This window comes from Nicotiana sylvestris, chromosome 6, assembly GCF_000393655.2.
Source record: "Nicotiana sylvestris chromosome 6, ASM39365v2, whole genome shotgun sequence".
NCBI lineage: Eukaryota > Viridiplantae > Streptophyta > Magnoliopsida > Solanales > Solanaceae > Nicotiana > Nicotiana sylvestris.
Genome location: NC_091062.1, coordinates 145064945 through 145092176, shown reverse-complemented (window position 1 = coordinate 145092176; position 27232 = coordinate 145064945). Strand labels below are relative to the sequence as shown.

Here is a 27232-nt window from a genome sequence, read left to right as displayed (position 1 = left end):
CACAGCAGCTTGTAGCAGCTTGTAGTAGCAGCTTGTAGTAGCAGCTTACACAGCAGCTTATAGTAGCTTACACTGCAGCTTGTAGTAGCAGCTTACACAGCAGCTTGTAGTAGCAGCTTACAGAGCAGCTTCCTTTCTTCTATAAATAGAAGAGATTTCAGTTCATTATGTACATCAGTTTGAATTCGAATAATATATCAGTTTCTCTCTATACTTGTCTTTACTTTATAGTCTTTATTTCATAACACGTTATCAGCACGAAGCTCTACCATCTCGAGCAAATATTTTGAAAGTATCTGAGGTAAGAACTTTCTTTTCCTAAATAATGTCAAATCTTTCTAAACTTGAATTTGTAGCCCTAGATATATCGGGCAAAAGCTACATGTCTTGGGTGCTTGATGCTGAAATTCATCTTGATGCGATGGGTCTGGCAGACACCATCAAGGATAAAAATCAGGCATCAAACCAAGACCGTGCCAAAGCAATGATATTCCTACGCCATCACCTTGATGAGGGCCTGAAAATGGAATATCTCACTATTAAAGATCCAGTCATACTGTGGAATAATTTGAAAGATAGATATGACCACCTGAAGATGGTCGTTCTTCCACAGGCACGTTATGATTGGACTCATCTAAGGCTACAAGATTTTAAATCTATCAGTGAGTATAATTCTGCTATGTTCAGAATTATTTCCCAATTAAAATTATGTGGTGATAATATTACTGATCATGATATGTTGGAGAAAACTTTCACCACTTTTCATGCCTCGAATATGCTCCTGCAGCAGCAATATCGAGAGATGGGATTTAAAAAGTATTCTGAACTTATCTCACATCTTCTTATAGCAGAGCAACATAATGGGCTATTAATGAAAAATCATGAAAGCCGACCTATTGGTTCTTGTCCATTCCCTGAAGTGAATGAGACGAACTTCCACCAAGCTAAACGTGGAAGAGGTCGTGGCCCCAGTCGTGGTCATGGCCGTGGTCGGGGAAGAAACCCCAATCATGGTAATAATAATGCACCAAAGAAGCCTCCTCACCACCAGCAGTGGAAAAGGAAGGAACAAAAGCATGAAGCGGTGCAAGCGCCAAATGTAGAAAATGCATGCTATAGATGTGGAGGAAAAGGGCACTGGTCACGTACTTGTCGTACGCCAAAGCACCTGGTTGAGCTTTATCAAGCCTCCCTGAAGAAGACAGAGAAAAATGCTGAAGCAAATTTTATTTCTGAAGATAATTTAGACTTCATGCATTTGGATGTAGCTGATTACTTTGCACTCCCAGAAGGAGAAACAAGTCATGTAATCGGTGGTGAATCTGTAGAAATGTAAATATTTTAATTTTTGTTATTTGTAATAGATAGTATGGTTATGTAATTGTTGTACATAAAGAAAAATTATGATTTGATAATGATGTTTACTATAATATATCTTATTTATGTCATTTTAAAGAATATGGATAATATTATTAGATCAACTTAAACTCTAGCAGAGTTTGCAAGAAATATACAACCACCAGAAGTAGTTATATTTCATATATCTCATTGTAATTATATTTTGTTAACCACCAGAAGTGGTATATGTCTATGATCACCAGAAGTGATAATTTAGGCTTTCTATAGTTACAATTGAAGATAAGCTACATAAATATTCTCTATATTAAATGCACGCCTCGATTTGCTCCTGAAGTAGTAAATATTTTAAAAGAGGTTGAGGCATCACAATTTGATGTGATTAATGCGCATTCAGATAATTATAGTTAGATAAGCTACATAAATATTCTCTATATTAAATGCACGTCTCGATTTGCTCCTGAAGTAGTAAATATTTTAAAAGAGGTTGAGGCATCACAATTTGATGTGATTAATGCGCATTCAGATAATTATGTTCGATTTCCTGAAGGATGAGAACTTTTGATAATATTAATCCATTCCCTGAAGTGAATGTGACAATACTAATAAGTCGGGTAAATATGAACGCGCTCTTGATGTGAATACATTACAATTCACCTCCAGAAGAGTTAATATAATTGAGAGAATATATACTCAATATTTCGTATTTTAAATTTGCTCCTGAAGAAGTAACACAGTTGAAATTGCCTCCTGAAGTGGAAAAATATTATGAAGAAGAGTTTTCGTGTGCTTAAACAATTGTTTTACATTGTTTATTTGATTGTGATTTTCTCTCATGACACCAGCAGTGTCTGAGCAATATTTGATAGTACAAAATGTATCAATAACTCCTGAAGAGCTAAATGTTTGCCTAAAGAATACATGACACCAGTAGTGCCAGATAAATATTAGATTGTGGATAATAAATTAAGGCTCTCGAAGAGCTTATATACAAATATGTCATTCATATTATATGATTATGGTCAAAACATATGTTGTAGTAAACCTGAAGTTTACTAATACAAATGGCTATCATAGTGAGACTACAAATGATTGGAAGATTGATAATCTTCATGTTTCCACAATCATAGGGGGTAAAATAATATGTATGTGAGAAGTTACCCGCCTTATTCTTTAATTTGTACTATATCATGTATCACAGTAAACTAGAAGTTTACTAAAGCAAAAGTTTATGCCATAGTAAACCAGAAGTTTACTAAGAGATAGCACATGACATGATAAACTTGAAGTTTTCATTTGCCATTTTTAAATGAGCTATTTGAAAATTCAGATAAGCATAGACTAAAGAACTAGAAGATTCTTCAGGAATTCTCATGTGTTGTTTGTTCTCATAATGAATTGATTATACCAGCTAAAGTTGGGACTAAGACCCCTGATTCTGAAATATATAAAAGGTGAATATGGGCCCGTTCACCTATCATGTGAACCACTTATAGGTGCATATATGAGATGGTTACATGTGTAATTATTGTCAACCTGCAGTTTGGCATTTGGAATTGCTTTTCTCGATTAAGAGCATAATTTTCAGATTATGAAATCAAGACAGTTCATCTTGATAATGTTGGTTTATATCCAAGCTGGTTTAGCATTGAATACCTCCTATTAATGTCTAAACCATTGCTTATGAGAACAAAACTTCATGTGTTGGTCTAAGATTTTCTAAATTGCATATAGCAGCATTTGTATGCATCAGATCAACAATATATAATAAGTCCTCCCTTCACAATTGGTTTAGGATCAGAAACCAAATATTTTTACTATCTTTTGTTGTGTGGTATGTAATTAATTTCTCTACCATAATACACAAAGATATGTTTTCCAAAGATGATTGAGGATATATGTTAGTTTTTCTAACATTTGAGGGATGGAATAAACAGTTGAAAAATATGTTATATGAATCGAATTATCATGATCCTCACTTAGAAGATAATTCAAGTCGAATGCCAGAAGCATTTGCTGATCCAAAATTAAATATCATATTTCAGCTGCAAATGCTCCTATTAAAATTAAAGTCCCTGAAGGATAGAGTTTACTGTACGCATGAAGCGTGGTAGACCAATCGGTTCCAAAGGTAACAATCCTTGAAAAATAGTAGGAGCTAATGATCAAAATGATCATAATGAGGAGGAAATAAGCTCTAGAAGAGCCCACGACATAACATTTCATGAAACTCCCGAAAAAGTTCAGGTACCTGAAAATAAAGAAAGTGATGAGATCTCCACAAGTTATGTCGCTTCGGAACTGACACAAAATGATCGTCGACGATACATTTAATACAATATAGTGCACAATATTGTAAACGATTGTGAGGATCGGACTAGCAGTCCAGACACTTGAAGATGTCATACCATTTAGATACAAGTCTTAACCTATATGACTTATTTGGCTAAATCTATATGAAGATCCTTGAAGGATTGAAAATGCCCGAAGCATATAATTCAAAGTCTTGAGAAATGTACTCGATCAAATTATAAAGATCTTTGTACGGTTTAAAGCAATCTGTGCGCGTGTGGTATAATCGCCTCAGTAAATATTTGCTGAAAGAAAGTTACATAAATTATGTTATTTGGCCATGTATTTTTATAAAGAAAATGTCATCAAAATTTGTTACACTTGTTGTTTATGTTGGTGACATAAATCTTATTGGAACTCCGGAAGAGCTCCAAGAGGGTCTTAAAAATACTTTTACATGGACAAAGTGTACCCATTAAGTACACCAATGAATATTCAATCACTTGAAGTGAATAAGGATCCGTTCCAACCTCTAGAAGAGGATGAGGAGCTCCTTGGTCCTGAAATACTCTATCTCGGTGTAGATGGTGCACTTATTTATCTTGCTAATGCTAACAAAAGTGGTGCAGATCGTATTGGTAATGCAGATGCAGGTTATTTATCCGATACCCATAAAGCTCGATTTCAAACCGGCAAGCAGGGAGTGCATATGATTGAGATCAGTGATTCATTCGAGAAACATGTGGGTTGGAATGTGATAAAAGACCCACAATATTATACGGAGACAATGTTTCATGCATAGCACTATTAAAGGGAGGATTTATAAAAGGAGATAGAACGAAGAAGATTTCACCAGAATTATTCTACACACACGATCTTCAGAAAAGTGGTGACATTGATGTGCAACAAATCCGTTCAAGTGATAATCCAACAGATTTATTCACTAAATCTTTGCCAACTTCAACTTTTGAGAAGATGGTATACAAGATTGGAATGCGGAGACTCAAATATTTGAAACAAGGTTTTCATCAGGGGGAGTAAAATACGCGATGCACTCTTTTTCCCTTACTAAGGTTTTTCCCATGGGGTTTTCCTTATAAGGTTTTTAATGAGGCACCTAGCAATGCGTCTTACTAAATATGTGTACTCTTTTTCCTTCACTGAGTTTTTTTTTCCCACGTGGTTTTTCCTAGTAAGGTTTTAATGAGGCACATTATCTTTTAATGAACATCCAAGGGGGAGTGTTATAAATATATTATATTATGGATGTTCATTTAGTACTCCGTTGTAAATAAGCTTCCTGAAGAAGCTTATCCATATGGGACTCCGCCGTAAATATGTTTATCTATTTAGTACTATATTGGAAATAAGCTTCCTGAAGAAGCTTATCACTTCGGTACCCGGTTATGGATAAACATTACCCACAGTAGAAGTTTATCCATATCGGGTATAATAAGCTTATCTTTTCAGTACCCAGTTATGGATAAACATTACCCCCGATAGAAGATCATCCATACCGAGTATAATAAGTTTATCCATTCAGTACTCCGTTATGGATAAATATTGCTCTCAGTAGAAGATTATCCATATCTGGTACAGCAACAACTTACACAGCAGCTTGTAGCAGCTTACACAGCAGCTTGTAGTAGCAGCTTACACAGCATTTTGTAGTAGCAGCTTACAGAGCAGCTTCCTTTCTTCTATAAATAGAAGAGATTTCAGTTCATTATGTACATCAGTTTGAATTCGAATAATATATCAGTCTCTCTCTATACTTGTCTTTACTTTATAGTCTTTATTTCATAACAATAACCTATTTTTATTTTTTCTTTAACGTTTAGTCATATAATTAATACTCCCTTATTAGTCTACTTATTTTAGCATGACTTAGTACTTTTAGATTATGTTTATTTTATTATGATTTTTTAATTAGCAATATTTATATTATATAATTTTATTGTCTTTATTGTTGAATATTTTAGGATAATGCCATAACACATCTCATTATTTTCTTGGAAAATACCTTATAAAGTTGTATCTTACTAGGATTAAAGAAATATTTTGAGCACAAGTTATATGTTTTGTGCTACGAAGATTTTACCGGAAAAAACCTAAATAACCTGAAAACCCGAGATTGAAAAACCCGAGTTTTATTGGTTTGGTTTAGTCTTTAGATTTAATAAACTGATACAATTGGTTGGTTTGGTAATTACAAAATCCGAACCAACCCAATTTATGTACACTCCTGTCAGTATCTAATTAGTCTTGACCTTCACTTGGAAATTATTCATGTTAATGTTTGTACGTGGTTAATATCAGTGGCGGACCCATGATTTTTATCAAGCGGGTTCAAAAAAAAACATTAGAGGTCATATGTGACTAGCTGGTTTCGAACTTAGGACCATGTGGAAAATTTGAACCCTCTTTACCAACAAGCTAGACATTTTACTTGTTTTAAGTGGGTTCAAAATTATATTTATACCATTACTTGTCTGAAAACAGCAAAAATATACCTATATATACAGTGTTATTTTTCGATGAAGCGGGTTCACATGAACCCACTTGACTCCACGTGGGTCCGCCCCTGGTTAATATAATCCCAGGACCTCAAGGTCTCTTCCCAGCTCCCTATTTCTGCAGTATGTACTCATATAAATGTTGTAATCATCTCGTGTCAAATTTTAGATTGGTTTTATGATTCAAGAAAATTGTATGTATCGTCTTTTATCATAGCGGAATTTTCTCGAAGGATTGGTAATCTGATAATATAATTAGCATATCTACGGAACCTCATAAATCTTGTGTCCGTCTTTCTTCTCCATATTAATATGAGGTGAATTATACAAATGGTTATATAATTATGACTTTTTTTTACAAAATCACAAAACTACGTTTTTCATACAAAAATTATAAAATTTTTACTAACTCACACAAAAATTATAGTGAGCGAAAAATATAACTTTTCAGTACTATTTTCTTATTCTATCATTTTCTATTTTTATTTTTAGCGCAATAAATAATAATTCAATTGAAATAGGAATGACCCAATCTGATCTAACCCCCTGACCCTATAGCATTATATATAAATTAAAATAATACTAAAATTGAATCTTTCAAAACACATACTTCTATCTCTTATTTTTCATTTCAAGATATTCAATCAGATTGATAACATTTTTGTTTTAAGTGCTCTCTAATTATACTTTTTCTTTCTTTCTTTCTTTCTTTTTGTCAGAATCTCATGTATTCCAAACTAAGTTTTTTGCGAGGAAATGATTCACTTTTAGTATTATTTTAATTTATGCAAATGGGAATTGGGTCATTCCTATTTTAAGGAAAAAATATAAAATTGACCGATCGGCTGAAATTAATTGCATTCGTTAGCCAAAAAATATGTAGAATATATATATTATACACACACATATTTTATCGGCTATTATATTTTAGAGCGGCTAAATATACATTATTTTATTTTAATTGGGTTATTATATATTAAACTGAAAATAGAAAACAAAAAAAACCTAGAATAAAAAAAGTACTGGAAAATTATTTTTCGGTCACTATAATTTTTGTGTGAATTAGTAAAATTAGTTTTATAGTTTTTATGTGAGAAAACAAAGTCATATGACTATCATGAAATAATGAAGTCATAATTCTATAACTATTTGTGAAATTTACCCTATTACAATTAATATGTGATTGGTAAATTGTATGCCTTCTACTGCATGCGTGTGTTATAATGTTTCCAATGGGGAAAAAAAAAACTATAGGGAAAAAACTAGCGTATTGCATTTGAGTTTCCACAAGAGAGAAATCAAATCATGCATGCGCTACGTCATTATATGGTAGCAATTGATTAGATAATCTTTATGGAACACTGTATGGAAGTCCACTAATTTATGATAGGGTCTTTGAAATATGCAAAGTGAGAATATAAAGTATCATCTTATGCTAATGTCATAGTCATATAATTCGTGTTTTAAATATGGATATGCAAAAATTAATCATCTTATGCTCTGTCATAGTCATATAATTCGTGTTTTAAATATGGATATGCAAAAAATATTCAGAACTACTCCCTTTGTTCACTTTTACTTGATATATATACTAAAAATAGATTTTCAGTTTTACTTGTTACTTTATGCATATCAAGAGAAGATAAAAAAATTCTTGTTATACTCACAGTATTTATTACTCATTTTAAATTATTTTCTCAAATCCAATAAAATAAGAATCAATTAATATGGGTATCATAATAAATTATGTAATTCATTTATTATTTCTTAAGGGGCATGAAAAATCAAAACGCGTCGTTATTTCTTGTACGAAATTGAATCTTCATGAAAGCAACAACAAATTGATATATCACATAAAATATGTTCCTTAGAAAAGGCACTATTAGTAAAAGTTCCTTGAGATTTGACTAATTGACAATACTCTAGAACGTTAAAAGCTCTAAAAATAATAGTTTGTTTGGCCAAGTTTTTTCTTTGGGCCAAAAGTGCTTTTTTGGCAGTATTTTTGACCAAAAATTGAGGTGTTTGGCCAAGTTTTTAGTAGGAAAAAAATTATTTTTGAGGAGAAGTAGAAAAAAGTAGCTTCTCTCCAAAAGCACTTTTCTGAAAAGCATTTTTGAGAAAAATATACTCTTTTGGCCAAAAATTGAGGTGTTTGGCCAAGTTTTTGGTAGGAAAAAAAGTGTTTTTGAGGAGAAGTAGAAAAAAATAGCTTCTCTCCAAAAACACTTTTCTGAGAAGCATTTTTGAGAAAAATACACTTAGAAGCAGTTTTCAAAAGCTTGGTTAAACAACAATTACTGCTTAAAAGTGTTTTTCTAATTAATTAGCCAAATACAAACTATTTCTCACCAAAAATACTTTAAAAAAAGATATTTTTAAAAAAAGCACTTCTCAAAATAAGCTAGTTTTAGAAGTTTGGGCAAACGACTTATATAAGTCATGGGTCAATTAGGGTCTTTAATTTGACAACAAAGTATCTACCCAACATAAATCTGACATTCAAACGGATAACACATGACTTATTACAAGCCTTAATGATGGCTGGTGGAGGATTCTAAGTTTAGGCTTCGGTCGTATAACCATCTTATTTGTCTATGACAAGATTTTATGGCTTGTGGGTAGGAGTGACAAACGGGCAGATCGAGTCGGGTCGGATATAGTTCGGATCAAAATGGATAATGAAAAAACGGATTAATTATTCGACTTGACCCATATTTAATACGGATAAAAAAAATAGGTTAACCGGCGGATAATGGGCTATCCATATTATGCATGACTTATTGTATATGATCACTTTTGGGAGAATTCTTAGCCTACCTAACTTGAGGAACCCCCAATTTGAGGCTTCACAAATGTAAAAGTTAGACTCATTGGTTATCCATTTTCTAAATGGATAATATGGTTTTTATCCATATTTGACCCGTTTTTAAAAAGTTCATTATCCAACCCATTTTTAGTGGATAATATGGGTGGTTAACTGTTTTCTTTGAACCATTTTACCACCCTACTTGTGGGTCCAGATATATGTATAGGCACTTCCGCTGTCAGCTCCATTAAATCAATTGGTTAAAATTCATTATTCCAGATGATTCGTTCTAATTCATAAGCCCGTTAATCATGAAATTATGAAGGATGCCTTATATATATCTCTCCCGTGATGCGCATGCATATGAATTATGATGAGTCAACTAAAAAATTTCATGCTTTAAACGCTTAATCAAAAGTGCTTTTCTGTGTAATAAATGTTTACCTGTAAATGCTACTATGCCGGTACGTAATTGTAGCCCGAGGAGAAGCGAAGCCTCTGGTGGCAAAGGCCAATAGGTCATCTGAAACAGTGTTTTAAAAGGCGCGGGCGTAAGACGAGGCATTTTGCATATGCTTTAGCGGCGCGTAAGCCCCATTGTATTCAATTTTTAATATTTTATAAAATAATATAGTTTATTAAATAGGTAAAATAGCATAAAATTTTGGAAAAAAACTATAAATAAGTGAAATATATAATTAATCCCATATTATCTAATAAAATTATATAGAAGCCCCAAATAAAGTGAAATTACATATAAATCCCAAATAATTATATATAAGTGAAATCTCATATTATCTAATGAAATTATAAATCCCAAATAAATAAGTGAAATTATATATAAATCTAATCAATATATATAAAAGCACGCATACATATAATCCCATATTATATTTTGAAAAAGAGTAAGAGAAGCACTGAACTTAAAAAACTAATTACATACATATTTACAAACTAACAGTGAAATATAAAAAGAGAGGAAAGTAATGAGTTCAAAATAATAAAGTTTTTACGTGGAGGAAAGAACAAACCTGTTGAATTTGACTTACCGAGAAGAATGAAGTTTTCTGTTGCCAAAAAAAGTGATAAATCGTTGCTCTTGGTAGAGGCAGACTAGCGGAACGAATTGTGACAGAGTTCTAATTTAGGGCTTTTAGCAATATTAAAAAGTTTACTTTAAAATTTAATATTTTTAATTCCTTTTTAAAAAGATATCTCTTGGGCTTACGCCTCAATCAAAAAACTCGCCCGGGCGTACGCCTTACGGGATTTTCGCCCCCCACCATCGCCCCGGGGCGTTTTTGGTACGCTTCGCCCCAGGGCCCGTCCCATGAACGCCTTTTAAAACAATGATCTGAAACAACAACAACTGGATTACATGAATGACATTGGATTCTCCGCATGACTCATAGGTAAACTTTTAAATTAACTTATTTTGTTCTTCGAGCAAAACTCTTGACTTTTGAATTTGAAGGTATGCTCATAGCCCATAGGGGCAGGGGTCAAAAGTTCAAACCATTCGCTTTCCAGACAATTATTGAGTGTGATTTCCAGACAATTATGATCTCTCAGTTCCGAACAAATATTAAATATTGAACCATAATTTTAAAATTAAAGTGCAACGGAATTCATTCTTTCTCACCGTAACAAGGAAAGAAAAATTGGAATAATAATAATAATAATAATAATAATAATAATAATAATAGTAATAATAATAATAATAATAATAAAACATTTACTAAGACGTCACGTTCCTAAAGAGGAAGATCCAAATCCATAAGATTTTCCAACTCAACATTTGAGTTATGCATTCCCCCAAATTTGTCTGCTTCTATGAGAACGATGCAATGAAAAAAAAGGACCACGAAATCCAAATTCACACAGCTGCCTTGTCTCCAAGGGCACGTTAACTTTATTCTCAGCCTCAGAATTTTTCAATCGTATTAACCACGAATTTTATGAAAATGAATAAATTTATTTGCTTTAATTCTAGGATAGCGTGATAGATATCACGTATTAGTAATTCGCCTCTAGCTCCATCCCTGATTACAGTATACCCTGCCACCCCATTTCCTTGCATCTTTGACTTGCAAACGAAAATATCAATGCATGATCTTGTTCTTCATAAAAGAAAATCCTGATGCATGATCCTGTTCTTTATCGAAGAACTTCCACAAAATGAACCTCGTTTTCTTTATTGTTTTTTATGTCCAACAATTACTTAATTTTTGCTAAAGATTTTAAAGAACATATAACAAGTTAAAAGTAGTTTTTGGATGATTGATTGTCATCAATCCAAGGTTAAGATCGCAACAAAGAATGAATGTGTATACGACGAAATCGGAGGGGCCAATTTCTCGTTGTTAAGGCATCTTGGAAGATCACCTCGAAGGCTCGAGACCACGGATCGAGTACCCTCCCTCGAGGGTCGTCGACACTCGAACTCAGGATAACAACGGCCTCGGTAATGATAGAAATGGGAAGCTCCCTAAGCGACGGCTAGGACTGACAGAGCCTAGTGGACTACTCTAAGAACCGAATCAGGGTGTCATCTAGTTGTCACATCTCCGTATCTTTGTAATTAATGATTGTTATACTACGATGGGATTTCCCTCCTATATAAAGGGGATCCTTGTCACTTTGTAGGTAGTTGTTGCTCCAATTGCTCCACACGAAATATACAAGAACATTCTATTTGCTCTCTAACACATCCTCTTGATATTATTGCTTTCCTTTATTATCTTCATAATTGTTCATCATTTATTCCTTATCACTGGCCATAAAGAGCCCCCATTAATTTTATTATAACTGTTAGTCATACCTCGACCCCCCTGATAGCTCCCAGCTGAGCTCCGGAATCGACCTCGAGGCCCCGAATCGACAAGCTCGAGACCCCTATAATTGGCCCATTGGTTTGGTTATCACTTCGTTCCTTGCTCTTATTTCGATTCTAAATCTCGCATACATAACATCAACTGCTTAACAACCAGCATAAAGATAGATCACGTATTTTTAGAGTCCATAATCAAATTTAATTGTTATTATCATTTTCACGGTAAACAGTTTGGCACCCACCGTGGGGCTAAAAATAATAGTAATTATTTTCTTGCTGGTTTTACTACATAACGTAAGTTATCTTTCACGCTTCTTCTTGTCCAAGATCATCGATTTCACATCGAAATGTCTAACTCGGTAAATGGAGGTGAAAACAACAATCTTGAGGACCACGGGGAAAATGGTGTGGATGTTCCAGGCATTGGAGTGCCATCACAAAACCCTGGGAATGCACCAGAACCAGTCCCCATGGACGCGGTCTCATGCGACGCCCAATGCATCGACTTAAGCTCCCACACTGACAGGAGCGTGCACCAAGGGGATCAACAAGATGCTCAGAAAACCCCAACTAGGGAAGAACGAGAGGTTAGCCTTCATGTTATTTTTGAAATGTTACAGGCACAACAGCTGGCTATTGCTCAGCTGCAAAGTCACCAGAAAACTCCTAGTACAGTAACACCGGGGACAGCTCCCCCGGCCGAACAGGCACTGGAAAGATCGACCAATAACGGATCGATGACCGATCCCGCCATCGTAAAAATGCTCGAGGACCTCACCAGAAGGATCAAATCGGGCGAGAAAATGATAGAAGCCAACGACAAAAAGGTCGAGACTTACAACTCTAGGGTCGACCAAATTCCAGGAGCGCCCTCGGTCCTGAAAGTTGTGGATTCGAAGAAGTTCATACAAAGGTCGTTCCCAGAGGAAGCGGCCCCGAAACCCATCCCAAAGAAGTTCAGAATGCCAGAACTCCCAAAATACAATGGGACCTCAGACCCCAATGAGCACATTGCTGCTTACACTTGCGCAGTGAAGGGCAACGACATAAAGGACGATGAGATCGAGTCCGTCTTACTGAAGAAGTTCAGGGAAACACTCTCGAAGGGGGCCACGATGTGGTATCACAACCTAGCTCCCAACTCCATAAACTCATTTTCCATGATGGCAGACTCCTTCATAAAGGCACATGCTGGTGCCATCAAAGTAGCAACAAGGAAATCTGACGTGTTCAAGATCAAGCAAAGGGAGAACGAAATGTTGCGAGAGTTTGTATCTCGCCTCCAAACGGAGCGAATGGAACTACCGCCGGTCTCTGATGACTGGGTGGTGCAAGCCTTCACTCAAGGTCTGAATGAACGAAGCTCGGTGGCTTCAAAGCAGCTGAAAGAGAACCTGGTCGAATATCCCGCCGTGACCTGGTCGAACATCCACAACCGATACCAGTCAAAAATCAGGGTCGAGGATGACCAGTTGGGAGCCCCATCGGGCGTAGTATACCTAAGCAGGCTCTTGGCGAAGGAGCCAAAGCCAAACAAATAAAGATATCAACCATATACTGAAGATAGACGGAATGCCCCAAGGCGCAACCTACCTCGTAACGATCGAAGGATAGACCGAGGACAGAATCCTCGGGGACCACCAACAGAGTCGAGTTTGATAGGAACGCGAGGCCAACGGAGGCACCTTGCTTATCAGAGTACAACTTCAACGTCGATGTGTCAGACATCGTGTTCGCCATCAGTAAAATCAGAGATGTCAGGTGGCCCAGACTTATACAATCGGATCCTTCACAAAGGAATCATAACTTGGTGTGTGAATTTCATAACATGCACGGCCACAGAACCGAGGATTGCCACCAACTCCGAGAGGAAGTAGCCAGACTGCTCAATAAAGGTCACCTCCGAGAATTCTTAAGCGACCATGCCAAAAATCAGTTCCAAGAAAGAGAGGCGGCCAGAAAGAACGAAACAAATGAGCCACAACACGTCATCCATATGAATTTAGGAGGCATCGATACCCCGCAGGAACCCGTGATGAGAAAGACAAAAATATCCATCACTAGAGAAAAGTGAACCCGAGGGTATATACCCGAGGATGCCTTCACATTCAGCGAAGAGGAGACCGAGACCTTGTCTCAACCCCAAAATAACGCACTGGTAATCTCTTTCCTTGTAAATTCGTTTCAAATAAAACGTGTACTCGTGGATCCAGGTAGCTCGGCCAACATTATCAGGTCGAGGGTGGTAGAGCAGCTCGGACTGCTTGACCAAATCGTGCCTGCCACTCGAGTCCTCAATGGATTCAACATGGCAAGTGAAACAACGAAAGGAGAAATCACTCTCCCAGTCAATGTTGCCGGCACGACCCAGAATGCTAAATTCCATGTCATCGATGGAGACATGAGATACAACGCCTTGCTCGGAAGGCCGTTGATACACTGCATGAGAGCAGTACCATCCACCCTCCATCAAATGATGAAATTCCCGACAAAGGATTGGATAAAAACCATTTACAGGGAGCAGCATGCAGCAAAGGAAATGTTCGCGGTGTATGACGTAGCGCCGGTGCCAGTACCTCCTGTCACACCTCCTTTTTCCGTCCCCGCGAGGGGTGAAGGAGTTTTTTCCAATTAAAGGACAATCAAAACGGGATGTATTTATTTATTCAGAGTCGCCATTTGGGATATTTAGGGTGTCCCAAGTCACCAATTTTAATCCTGAATCGAGGAAAAGAATGACTCTGTATTACAGTCTGCGAACCAGAAATCCGGATAAGGAATTCTGTTAACCCGGGAGAAGGTGTTAGGCATTCCCGAGTTCCGTGGTTCTAGCACGGTCGCTCAACTGTCATATTCGGCTTGTTTATATGATTTTATACAATTATGAGCTCATGTGCAAATTTTAACTCTTTACCGCTTTTATTATATTTTTAAAGGAATGTGAACATCGTTTAAAAAACATGTCCTTGGATTGCGTCACATGAAATGCACCTGCAATCCGGAACATATTTTTATTCAATGTTTTGGGATTTGGATTTGGGTCGCATGAAATGCACACCCGAGTTTAAGAAGGTAAGATTATTAAAATGCGTGCCTAAAGCGATTAGCGTATTATTGTTTCTGGGTAAGACCGTGAAATTTTGCTAAACGGTCCATCCCGAAGTCTAAGCAATTTTAAAACAAATATTTACCGAGGGCCCCGCAATTGGTGCGTTTTATTGGGCGAGGCTCATCTCATTTATTTTTAAAGGACAATCCTAAAATGCCTACATTTTTCTCTATTAAATTTGTCTCTACAAAATTAAAGAGAAAATGTCTTAATTTATTTACATGCTTGAGTTGTTATAGTTGGGTTTCGAATATGATTCATAAAATCTGAAAATGATGCAAACAGGACAGTCTGTTGTCAATGCGGGCCCAGGCCCAACGTGTATGGCATAAAACTAGACCTAGGTCATCTTATTCACATGTTACTACCTAGTTACATTATACTAGGCATGTTTACAGTTTGTCAAATTAAAAAAAACTTAGCAATCTAATTTTAATTCTAGACCATTTACATGCTGAAATTAACCTATAGTATTTAACTAAACAATATTCCTATAAGTTCCGAAATGATTTATTCGTTTGATGAACTAACGTACTTTTTGAGACATGGTAATCATCCAACAATAACGAATTAACTAGACGGAGTTACTACACCATTTATTTATTTTTTAGTCAATATATAGATAGTTCGTCCGTTAAGCTATCGTCAGATGTTCCACTATATATATTAAACAGCTACATGATTCTGATTAGAGTAAGCTAAATAATTCATATATACAAATAAAATTCAGAATATAATTAAAATAAATTTAGAACTTCAACTCTTCATTTTCGTATTCATGCTTCATGTTTCAGTTTACAATAACCAGCGTGTCAGTTGTGTACCTGATATTGGAAGCAAAAGAAAAGGGAGATCAGCAGAAATTCAGTAGCATACAACAACAACAACACCCAGCAACCAGTAACAACCAGCAACGAGAAACCAGTGACAGATTTTAAAATCAAGATAAAAATCCAGAAACACTGACAACAATCAACGGACAGAAGCCAAGGGAATCTTTTCAGATTTGAAAGACTAATTAATGTTCAACCCTTAATTTCTGAATCCGTATCTCAGAATATTTAAATTGTATATCAGGTGTATACTACTCTCTCTTTTAATTTCCAGAATGCTTTTATTTGTATTTTTTGGAAGTCTTAATATTTTCGGAATTTTTCTCTCTCTTAAATATTCAGCTCCCCTTTTTTTTCTCTCTCTCACTCTATCTTCTTTCTGTCCTCCTAAAATCTGATCAAGTCTATCTTATTTATCTCTCATCCTCAACCCTTTAATCAATTAATAAAACAATCACTTTCTCTTACCAAACCCACTACTACATAAAAAATACAATTATTATTTATTTAAACAACTCTTCTTGAGCCCCGCAATCCCACTATGTCTTGTTCCCCATTTTTGATTAAACAAGTACATTATTCCCCACCATTATGTCTTGTCCCCCCATTATTGATTATTTTAATATTATTTTAATCTTAATGGACAGAGCACTCAAAATAAATAATTGTTCAAAATTTTAATTCCAAAAATAACCCTCTGACCTTACAGAAATTACCCTTTTGACCCTGAAAACACTGTAATTTACCAATCTACCCCGTCAGCTATAACAAGTTCAGCTAATCAATTCTAACCAAAATATAGCAGCTATAACCAATTCCTAATAAGATTTTATGAACAAACTCAAACTATATGATGAACAACAAAGAAACAACTAGAATTATTTTGATTGAACAATCTTTAAACAACAAATCTACTTTCAGATTCAACAACAATAACAAATAAGTATATTCAAATCATGAGCTCAAATTCAAATTAAACTTAAACAAAATAAATAAACAGATTCAAATCACTAAACTCAAATAATCAATTGATCTTCAAATTAAATCCAACAAAATACAACAAAGATACATGATTCAAACTAAATCAAAAAATTAAAAACCAAAACATAAACTCACATTAAATCACTGAATTAAAAACGAACTTCAAACAAAATGAACACGAATTAAACCTATATTAAACAACAAACACGACAGATTCAAATGATTTAAACTAACACTTTTCTATATTAAAACTAAATCCTTTTAAATTAATAAAACAAACTGGAAAAAAAATTAATTAAACTTCAATTTAAATCTAACAATATTATAATTAAACTAGCAATTTCTACAAAAATAAACAAAGAAAAATGAAACAAACTGAAGAAAATAACAAAACGATAAGCATGAAATTAATATCGAACATATCTAATGTTAGATCCGAAAATATCAAACAAATTACGGACAAAAATGAAACTTAAACCAACTAACCGGATCGGAACGATGATGAACTCGAACGAAAACAAATCTGCCTGGAAACAAATATCGCACCAAAATAACTCGACGACGAAGACGATCCGAATAAGAAGTAACTGAAGGTCAGCTGGACGTGAAGCAGAAGACGCAGCCATGCAGCAGTGAAGCAGTAGCAGCTGCTACTACTGAACATTGGAGCTTGGCTGAAGCAGAAGCTCGTCGAGGCAGCTGGAAGTCGACTGGGCAGTGTCGACTAGGTTGGACAAAGAAGAAAGCAGCAACGCAGCCGCAGCGATGGAGAAGAAGAAGGAGACGCGACCATGGCAGAAGGAAGAGAAGCAGCAGCGTCGGGGTGGAGCTGGGTTTCGACGAAGGTTTTCCGGCAACGTGACGACGACAAATAAGGTGAAGACGAAGAAGATGAAGATGGGGCAGCCATGGAAGCTGCTTCACGTCGTCCATGGCCGAGCTTCGAGGGTGTTGGAGAAGATAAAGCTGAAAGGGAGGTCGTTCATGGCGTGGGCTTCGTGGGTGTTGGAGGACGATGGTGGACTGCTGGTGGATGATGTGTGAGGAGAGCAGGAACAACGAGGGAAGCCATGGGAGGGGAGCTTGGGGTGTTTTTTGGAGAAGAAGAAGATGAGGAAGGGGGGGCGGATGGTTAGGGTTTTTTAGGTTAGGGAAATGAAAAAATGAGAAAATGAAGAAAAGGAGTTGTGCGGATAGTTTATTATGGGGCGGACCGGGTCGACCCGTCTTGAAATGGACCGGGTCATGGGGAAGGTTGGTATTTTTTGGGCCTGTGGTTTGAAATTTGGAGAAGAGGCCCAATTCCGATTTTCTTTATATTTTTTGCTCTATTTTCTTCTACTTTCTAATTAATAAAACTAAAATTCTAAATTAAGTTATAAACTAAATTAACTTATCAAAAATACTAATTAATTCCAAATAACTATTATCGCACATTTAAATAGCAATTAACGTTAAAATCACACAATTTAGACGTTAAATGCTAAAAATGCAACGTACATTATTTTTTTATGATTTTCTCATTTTTGTAAAACAAACTTAAATAAATACTAAATGAAAATGCGACATATTTTATATTTTTATTAATTTAAACAAATAAACATGCACAGACAAAAATACAAATAATTATACAAAAATACCACAAAAATTCAAAAATTGCACACCAAGGAAAAATCGTTTTATTTTGAATTTTTTGGGAGTAATTCTTTCATAGGGCAATAATCACGTGCTTACAGCCCGAAGACAGGAAGGGTTTTCGTGCAAAGATAAAGTGAGTGATTTTTGCCCATCCGAGTAATCCGTGTGAAGCATTTTTTTTTGAAAGATTTTACCGAACCTTTGCTTCAGAGGTTTCCTACATATCCTGGGCTAAACAGGAATCAGGTCAATGTAGTTCGGGAAGTTTTGGTAGCTGGGACTACCATGGGACTGCAATGTTACTGCTGTTACTATTGCTGCATGTTGTTATTACTACTTACTGATCTCCTTATTACACCGTGCTTAAAAGAAAAATCAAGAAGTTAGGCTAGACTGCGGATTACAAGATCACATCTATCTTCCATTTGTTCTTGATGCCTTGCTTTCTTGTCGGCTTGTGTTTCTTTCGGTGCTTTTCTTCCGAGAACTTGGGGGTGACACTGGCCTTTTGCTTTTCTGAATACCAGTTTTCATCATTTTGCTCGGTCTACTGGGGATATGGCTTCCTTCATTAAGCTTTTCGGTGGTTCCTCTGGGGATACGACTCTCTTCATCAAAATTTGTTATGCCGGGGATTTTTGTGGTAACCTTTTGCCTTCCGGTGGGTTACTGATTTCCAGACCTGAAGTATAAGACTGAAAAGTATTCCTCTCGTTATACAGGTGGGCGCCTGAATGCAAAAATATGAAATGTATTCCCTCGTTATACTGGTGGGCGCCTAGGATATGAAATGAAAAACAGAAATGTATGCCCTCATTATACTGGTGGGCGACCTAGGACATGAAATAAATAAATAATGTATTCCCGCATTATACTGGTGGGCGCCTAGGACATGAAATGAAAACAGAAATGTATACCCGCATTATACTGGTGGGCGACCTAGAACATGAAATGAAAATAGAAATGTATGCCCGCATTATACTGGTGGGCGACCTAGGACATGAAATGAAAAACAGAAATGTATTCCCACATTATACTGGTGGGCGCCTAGGACATGAAATGAAAACAGAAATGTATGCCCGCATTATACTGGTGGGCGACCTAGGACATGAAATGAAAAACAGAAATGTATTCCCGCATTATACTGGTGGGCGCCTAGGACATGAAATGAAAACAGAAATGTATGCCCGCATTATACTGGTGGGCGACCTAGGACATGAAATGAAAAACAGAAATGTATTCCCGCATTATACTAGTGGGCGCCTAGGACATGAAATAAAAACAGAAATGTATGCCCGCATTATACTGGTGGGCGACCTAGGACATGAAATGAAAAAACAGAAATGTATTCCCTCATTATACTGGTGGGCGCCTAGGACATGAAATGAAAACAGAAATGTATACCCGCATTATACTGGTGGGCGACCTAGAACATGAAATGAAAACAGAAATGTATGCCCGCATTATACTGGTGGGAGACCTAGGACATGAAATGAAAAACAGAAATGTATTCCCGCATTATACTAGTGGGCGCCTAGGACATGAAATGAAAACAGAAATGTATGCCCGCATTATACTGGTGGGCGACCTAGGACATGAAATGAAAAACAGAAATGTATGCCCGCATTATACTGGTGGGCGACCTAGGACATGAAATGAAAAACAGAAATGTATTCCCGCATTATACTGGTGGGCGACCTAGGACATGAAATAAAAAACAGAAATGTATTCCCGCATTATACTGGTGGGCGCCTACGACATGAAATGAAAAACAGAAATGTATGCCCGCATTATACTGGTGGGCGACCTAGGACATGAAATGAAAAACAAAAATGTATTCCCGCATTATACTGGTGGGCGCCTAGGACATGAAATGAAAACAGAAATGTATACCTGCATTATACTGGTGGGCGACCTAGAACATGAAATAAAAACAGAAATGTATGCCCGCATTATACTGGTGGGCGACCTAGGACATGAAATGAAAAACAGAAATGTATTCCCGCGTTATACTGGTGGGAGCCTTGGACATGAAATGAAAACAGAAATGTATGCCCGCATTATACTGGTGGGCGACATAGGACATGAAATGAAAAACAGAAATGTATGCCCGCACTATACTGGTGGGCGACCTAGGACATGAAATGAAAAACAGAAATGTATTCCCGCATTATACTGGTGGGCGCCTAGGACATGAAATGAAAACAGAAATGTATGTCCGCATTATACTGGTGGGCGACCTAGGACATGAAATGAAAAACAGAAATAAATTCCCGCATTATACTGGTGGGCGCCTAGGACATGAAATGAAAACAGAAATGTATGCCCGCATTATACTTGTGGGCGACCTAGGACATGAAATGAAAAACAGAAATGTATTCCCGCATTATACTGGTGGGCGCCTAGGACATGAAATGAAAAAACAAAGATGTTTTCCCTTGTTATACAGGTGGGCGCCTAATTTGTAAAGACATGAAATGTATTATCTTGTTATATAGGTGGGCGCCTAATTTGTAAAAACAAAGATGTATTCCCTTTTATACAGGTGGGCGCCTAATTTGTAAAGACATGAAATGTATTCCCTTGTTATACAGGTGGGCGCCTAATTTGTAAAGACATGAAATGTATTCGCTTGTTATACAGGTGGGCACCTAATTTGTAAAGACATGAAATGTATTCCCTTGTTATACAGGTGAGCGCCTAATTGGTAAAGACATAAAATGTATTCCCTTGTTATACATGTGGGCGTCTAATGGTAAAGACATGAAATGTATTCCCTTGTTATACAGGTGGGCGCCTAATTTGTAAAGACATGAAAATATATATTTTGGCAATGTTTATACAAGAAGGACCACTCGGGTCGAAATAAATTAAATGTCCTTTTGAGGAAGGATTAATTCAATATCCTATTCGAGGGCAGGACAAACCCATCATATCCTGTTCGAGGGCGGACGAACCCAAAATATCCTATTCGAGGGCGGACGAACCCAAAATATCCTATTCGAGGGCGGACGAACCCAAAATATCCTATTCGAGGGCGGATAAACCCAAAATACCCTATTCGAGGGCGGATGAACCCAAAATATCCTATTCGAGGGCGGATGAACCCAAAGTATCCTATTCGAGGGCGGATGAACCCAAAATATCCTATTCGAGGGCGGATGAACCCAAAGTATCCTATTCGAGGGCGGATGAACCCAAAGTATCCTATTCGAGGGCGGATGAACCCAAAGTATCCTATTCGAGGGCGGATGAACCCAAAGTATCCTATTCGAGGGCGGATGAACCCAAAATATCCTATTCAAGGGCGGATGAACCCAAAATATCCTATTCGAGGGCGGATGAACCCAAAATATCCTATTCGAGGGCGGATGAACCCAAAATATCCTATTCGAGGGCGGATGAACCCAAAATATCCTATTCGAGGGCGGACGAACCCAAAATATCCTATTCGAGGGCGGATGAACCCAAAATATCCTATTCGAGGGCGGATGAACCCAAAATATCCTATTCGAGGGTGGATGAACCCAAAATATCCTATTCGAGGGCAGATGAACCCAAAATATCATATTCGATGGCGGATGAACCCAAAATATCCTCAAAACTTGAAAATGTCTTACCTCAAAACTTGTTGGGGATTATTTTGCTGGGGATGAATTTTCCTTTTCTTCCTTCCCCACTCTGGGTTGTTCGACCCTCTTGAAACTTGGTCGAAACTCTGTCGAGGATGCTTCTACATCTCGATGATCTGCTGGGGATAACACTGCGAACCGCTGAGTAACACTGCTGGGGATAACACTACTGAGGATAACTCAGCTGAGTAAAATATGTTATCTTACTCCTTCCAAAACTACTTCCTTTTAAATAGGATGTTTCATTCCTCTGCAAACTGTTTCCTTTTGCAAAACTGGTTTTTTTTTTCTTTGTTTTGCTAGCTTCTTCCTTCGAAGACTACCTCCCTTAAGACTCTTTTTAACTTTCCCCGAGAAAACCGCTGAGGATACCAATTTTTTTCACCAAGCTTGTGTTAGACTTCTCGAAAATTTTCGAAATGAACGAAAATTTTCTGCCCCAGTTTGACAATCTTTCTTGCGGCGCATCTTTCTATCATCGGCAGCATTCCCTGTCCCTGCTTCAAATCAAAGAAAATTTGGTCAGTTTAAAACGTGGCGGTTGGTTGTGATACTCCTGCTGGGGATGCCATCAACCATTCTCCATCTATGCGTTGTCTGTCCATCTTGAAGCTTGGGTTGATACCTTCCACCCTTCTTGACGATTCATTATTCCCAAACCTCTTAACCATTTTCTCGATCTCCTTATCTGACCTTACGCATTTCATGACAGCCGACGTAACTTGAAGATCGCGCATGTTCATTGAGATGATCTGTTGGGGATAACACTCCAAATCTCTATTTATTCGTGTCACTGAAAGCAACCTTTTCTGTTGGGGATATCCCTCTTCTTTTGTGGCATAGCAAGTGAAACTTGGCATTTCCCCGACCTTTTAGTCTCATATGAATTTCCCAAATCATGCACATTGCTCTCCGCGTTGATATTTCTTGATTTAGACCATTTGGATTTTCTAATCGGATCTGGTTTTGCATAATTGGAAAGCTGATGGCAGATTTTGAAGTCATTTCTCACTTGTTCTGACCAAACAGGCTCTACTGGGGAATTTTCTAAGAAAGGAGAAAGATAAACAAAAAGGGAACCGAATAAAAGACAAAGGAAAAAGATGACTCTTTAACAAGAGAAACTATAAATAAAAGCCTATCAAACGCAGATACCGACTCTAATAATCATGACATGCACATGTGGCCTATCCTCTGCCGTCAATCATCTTTCAAGATCTTCCCTTGGCAATTCCCCATCTAATTCTTAATCTTATTCGACTTGTAGTGCCCGAAGGGTTTTCACTATCAAGTCTCTCTCATTTTGGTTTTCTCTCAGCTTTCATCGCCTTATGGTGTCCGTAAAGATTTTCACCGATAAGACTCTCTCATTTGTATCACTTTCCAGCTGGGAATTTGGAGTGTTGCCGATATGACTCTTTCCGCTGGGGATTCTTTTCGGCTATCAATTCATGTCCAATCCATGATCCTTTTCTCTGTTGGGAATCGGGGTGCTATCCCCGACTTCCGTTTGTATGACTTGGCATCTTTCGAAGATTGGTCAAAAGGTCTTTCTTTGGACCGTAATGTGGGGTTTTGGATAGGGCTAGAAAGAAAGGGTATTAAAGGCTCAAAAACAAAATAAATTTGGGGTTCACAATTACAACCTTCGGAACCATATTTCCTTACAACAAACGCAACTCTTGACCCAGAGTCTAGCTTGGGGATTTTTATTTTTTGTTATATTATTTTGCACTATGCACACTATGCACATTACGCACATTATGCACCCTATGACCGAGTCGTAAAGCGCCTACGTATCTTCCTTGAGGAATCAGGTCAAACGTAGTTCCCAATTCCTTTGTTTTCTTCTGACTTTCTTTTGTTTTTGTTATCGTTTTTTTTTCTTTTCATTTTTTTCTCTTTTGTTTTTTTTTGTTTTGTTTTTGTTGCTTTCTTTTCCTTTTTTTTTTCTTCTTTTCTCTCATTTTTTCATGTTTGTGTTTCTAACCTGTTGTTACCGATTCCGAACGAGGGGTATGAAAAGAAAAATAAATAAGGCTCAAAAGGGGTAACGAAGGATAAAGTGTTTAGGTAGCAGAACAGAATGCCTTCGTCATTCCAGTCTTTAAAACATGCCAAGTGCAAACAACACAATTAAACAAAGATTTGTAGCCTCTTCTGATGGTGTTGGACTTGACAAGTATATTCACACGTTTGCTTTTTCATTTGTCATCTCTGAAGCACCGTTGGGCAACACTCTCACTCTCGACCATCATGTCAATTTGGCGAATCCTGCTTTTAACAGTTTTCTTTATGTTTTACTTGCCTCAGTTCCACATGACTCGAGCTCTGAATAATCTCAAACCGTCATTTTTTCCTTTAAGTGTTCCGATCACCTCTCAATGGTTTTATTATTAACTTTTAAGATTAGGCTCAAACTGTGTGCGCATGTCATGTCACTAGAATCGGCGCTGAACAAAATGCTAAAAGAACTAAACAAAAAGATGACTGGAAATAATAAAAGACCGGATTTTGCATTAGACTAACGGTGAAATGGTTTGAATAACAAAACAAACAAAACAAACCAGGATAAAATCCTAAAACAACCTGGACAAAACTAAACAGACCGCTATGACAAGATAAGAAAGATAAGAAGGTTTGACACAAGACAACATCCGTATTACAATCCTAAGAATAACCCGGACAACAGAAATGACAACAAAATAAGTCACCAAAAGCTTCTTTCTTGCTAACCAAGGAACGGAGCGTCCTCCCACTTTGTCAAAACTGGCATCTTAGTTGCTGAGCCTCACATCAGTATTGCCCAGACCATTGCCAACTTCAATATCATCAACCTTAGCCAACAAGTCCCCAATAGGATTCGAGTGCTTCTGTCATCAGGCCTGATCCCCGCAAAGTGTGCTTCTGGATCTTGTATTTCCGGCTTACCACAAACCAACCACCTTAACTTTCTTTGTGATTCAAAACAAAACAGGTTAGAATGGACTCAGTCGGTCCTCATTATTAATAACATCTTTTTCCCTTCTTTTTTTTCATTTTCCTTCTTTTTTCGATTTTTTTTCCATTTTTTTTTCTCTTTTTTTTTGTTGTGGTCGAATCTTATAGAGATTGCCTACGTATCATGACCCCGCATGAATCAGACCTTGCGTAGTTCGGACACATAAAAAGTAAACCACAATAAAACATTTTTGGAATTATTTAAAGACGAACAACAGGCTCGAAAGTCAAACGGCCCACATTTTCTAATCCAAAGAAATACAAATGCAAGCAAAATAAAAATGACAGATTCCTCCCCTTATATGCCGATTTTGACCAAACGGCTATTTTTGCAAACATGGCCCCTTCCCAATTTCAAATGAATTTTGAGGCCGGGAAGATTATTTTATGACATTTCACAAACTTGTCCGTTCTTTTACAAAAATAGCCTTTCGACAACTGAAAGATACTCTAAGGCTATTTCGGCAAGAACGGTTTAAGACACTGTCGTAGCTGGCTTGACTTATTTTAACTAAAAATCCAAACGGTATTCACCTGGCCTCTGACTTTTTTTTTCCATTACAATAAAACCTGGTGTTGTAAACACGGCCCTTCAGCGTCTCGGGGACGAAGATTTTTAAGGCTGTGTGGGTCAACTGGACCAAATCTAAAACAATGACCCAAAGGTGGTTGTTTATACAAAGTCAGCCCTCCAGCGTCCCTTTCGGGAACATTCGGCTATTTTTGACAAAAACAGCATCACCCGACTTATTTATGACTCTTTTTATCGTTTTTCAAAATACAAAACTCAATATTGCAAACACGGCCTTTCAACGCCTCGGGGACGAAGATTTTTAAGGTTCTGTGGGTCAACTGGACCGAATCTTAAACATGACCCAAAAGGTGGTTGTTTATGAAAAGTCAGCCTTCCGGCGTCCCTTTCGGGAACATTCGGCTATGTCTTGACAAAACAACGTCACCCGACTTCTTTATGATGAAATTAAAATTTACCATATATATATATATTGCTATTTTTTGCAAAAGGAGAGGTTGGACATCACCCGACTTATTTATGACAAAATTAAAATTTTGACATGTTTTTTTTTGTTTATTTATTTATTTTTGGTTATTTTAGCAAAAGGGGAGGTTGGACCCGATGAGGGTTGCCTACGTATCTCACCTCCGGTGAGAATCAAACCCGCGTAGTTCGGGCCATCATGAATAAAGTAAATAAACTAACTTTTTTAATTATTATTTATTTTTTAAAGGAAAGACTTATAAAGAAGAAAGGGAGCATTTTTGCAAAGACGAATTTCTAAAGAAAAAAGATTTTAATTATTATTTTTTTTGAATTTTGAAAGAAAAACTTCTAAAGAAGAAAGAAAATATTTTTAGAATTTTACTTTTAATGAAAGATATGCTTACAAAAATATTTTTGAATTTTGAATTTTCTTTTCAATTAAAAAACTTTCTAAAGAAATCAATAATGGAAAATAAAGATATATATTTTTTGCAAGACATATCTATTTTGGAATTTTACTTTGAATTTTCTTGGCAAGACAAATACTTTTTGCAACAAATAAAGATATATATATATATATATATATTTTGGAAATAAAGAAAAATACTTTTTGGATTTTATATATATATATACATATTTTTTTTTGCAACAAATAATAAAACCACGTTCAACGGCACGACTCTTTTTACTTTTATTTTTGACATTTTCATAAACAAATAAATAAATTAAAAAAATTATTTTAAAAACAAGACTCTTTTTCATTTTCATTTTTTTTTCTCATTTTCTCAAAATTTTGGCAGAGTTTTGACAGTATTTGGGCATTGGATTTTTTCAAAAATAAACAATCAATTCCCTAACCACTATTTCTTTTTTTTCTTTTTTTTTTCAATTTCACCATATTCCCAATATTCAAAAATTGGTCAACACACAAGTCTGAATCAAATAAATGCACAAGTAGCAACAGGTAAGATGCATCAGGATGGTCATTTTCATTTTTTGGTACACCTGTCCTAGACAGACCCAACCCCTGTGTTGAGCCTCCAAAGTCAAATGCACGTGATGCAAACAAACGTTCCTACTAGGGATCCGGCATGAAGCTGAGTTATTCTAAGTGAAAAACCTGAGGCATATTGTTCTAGCCCTGGCTTACCCAAGTGGACAGCTCGAGTCGAGGAGGGGGCTACGTACCGGGGACCCGCGGGATCGTACGGCTTTGTAACTTATCCGGCCTCT

At 36.6% G+C, this 27232-nt stretch overlaps 1 protein-coding gene across 1 annotated transcript; it reads left to right on the top strand.

Annotated features, from left to right (window-relative positions):
- Nucleotides 1–14114: 14114 nt before the first annotated feature.
- Nucleotides 14115–14441, top strand: LOC138871428 (uncharacterized). The gene has a single exon (XM_070149307.1). It carries the CDS (start codon nt 14115–14117, stop codon nt 14439–14441), a length of 327 nt encoding a protein of 108 aa, XP_070005408.1.
- The last annotated feature ends 12791 nt before the right edge of the window (nt 14442–27232 follow it).

What these genes read in the sequence shown, in the direction of transcription:
- LOC138871428 (XM_070149307.1), top strand. Translation starts at nt 14,115, where the DNA reads ATGGCAAGTGAAACAACGAAAGGAGAAATCACTCTCCCAGTCAATGTT.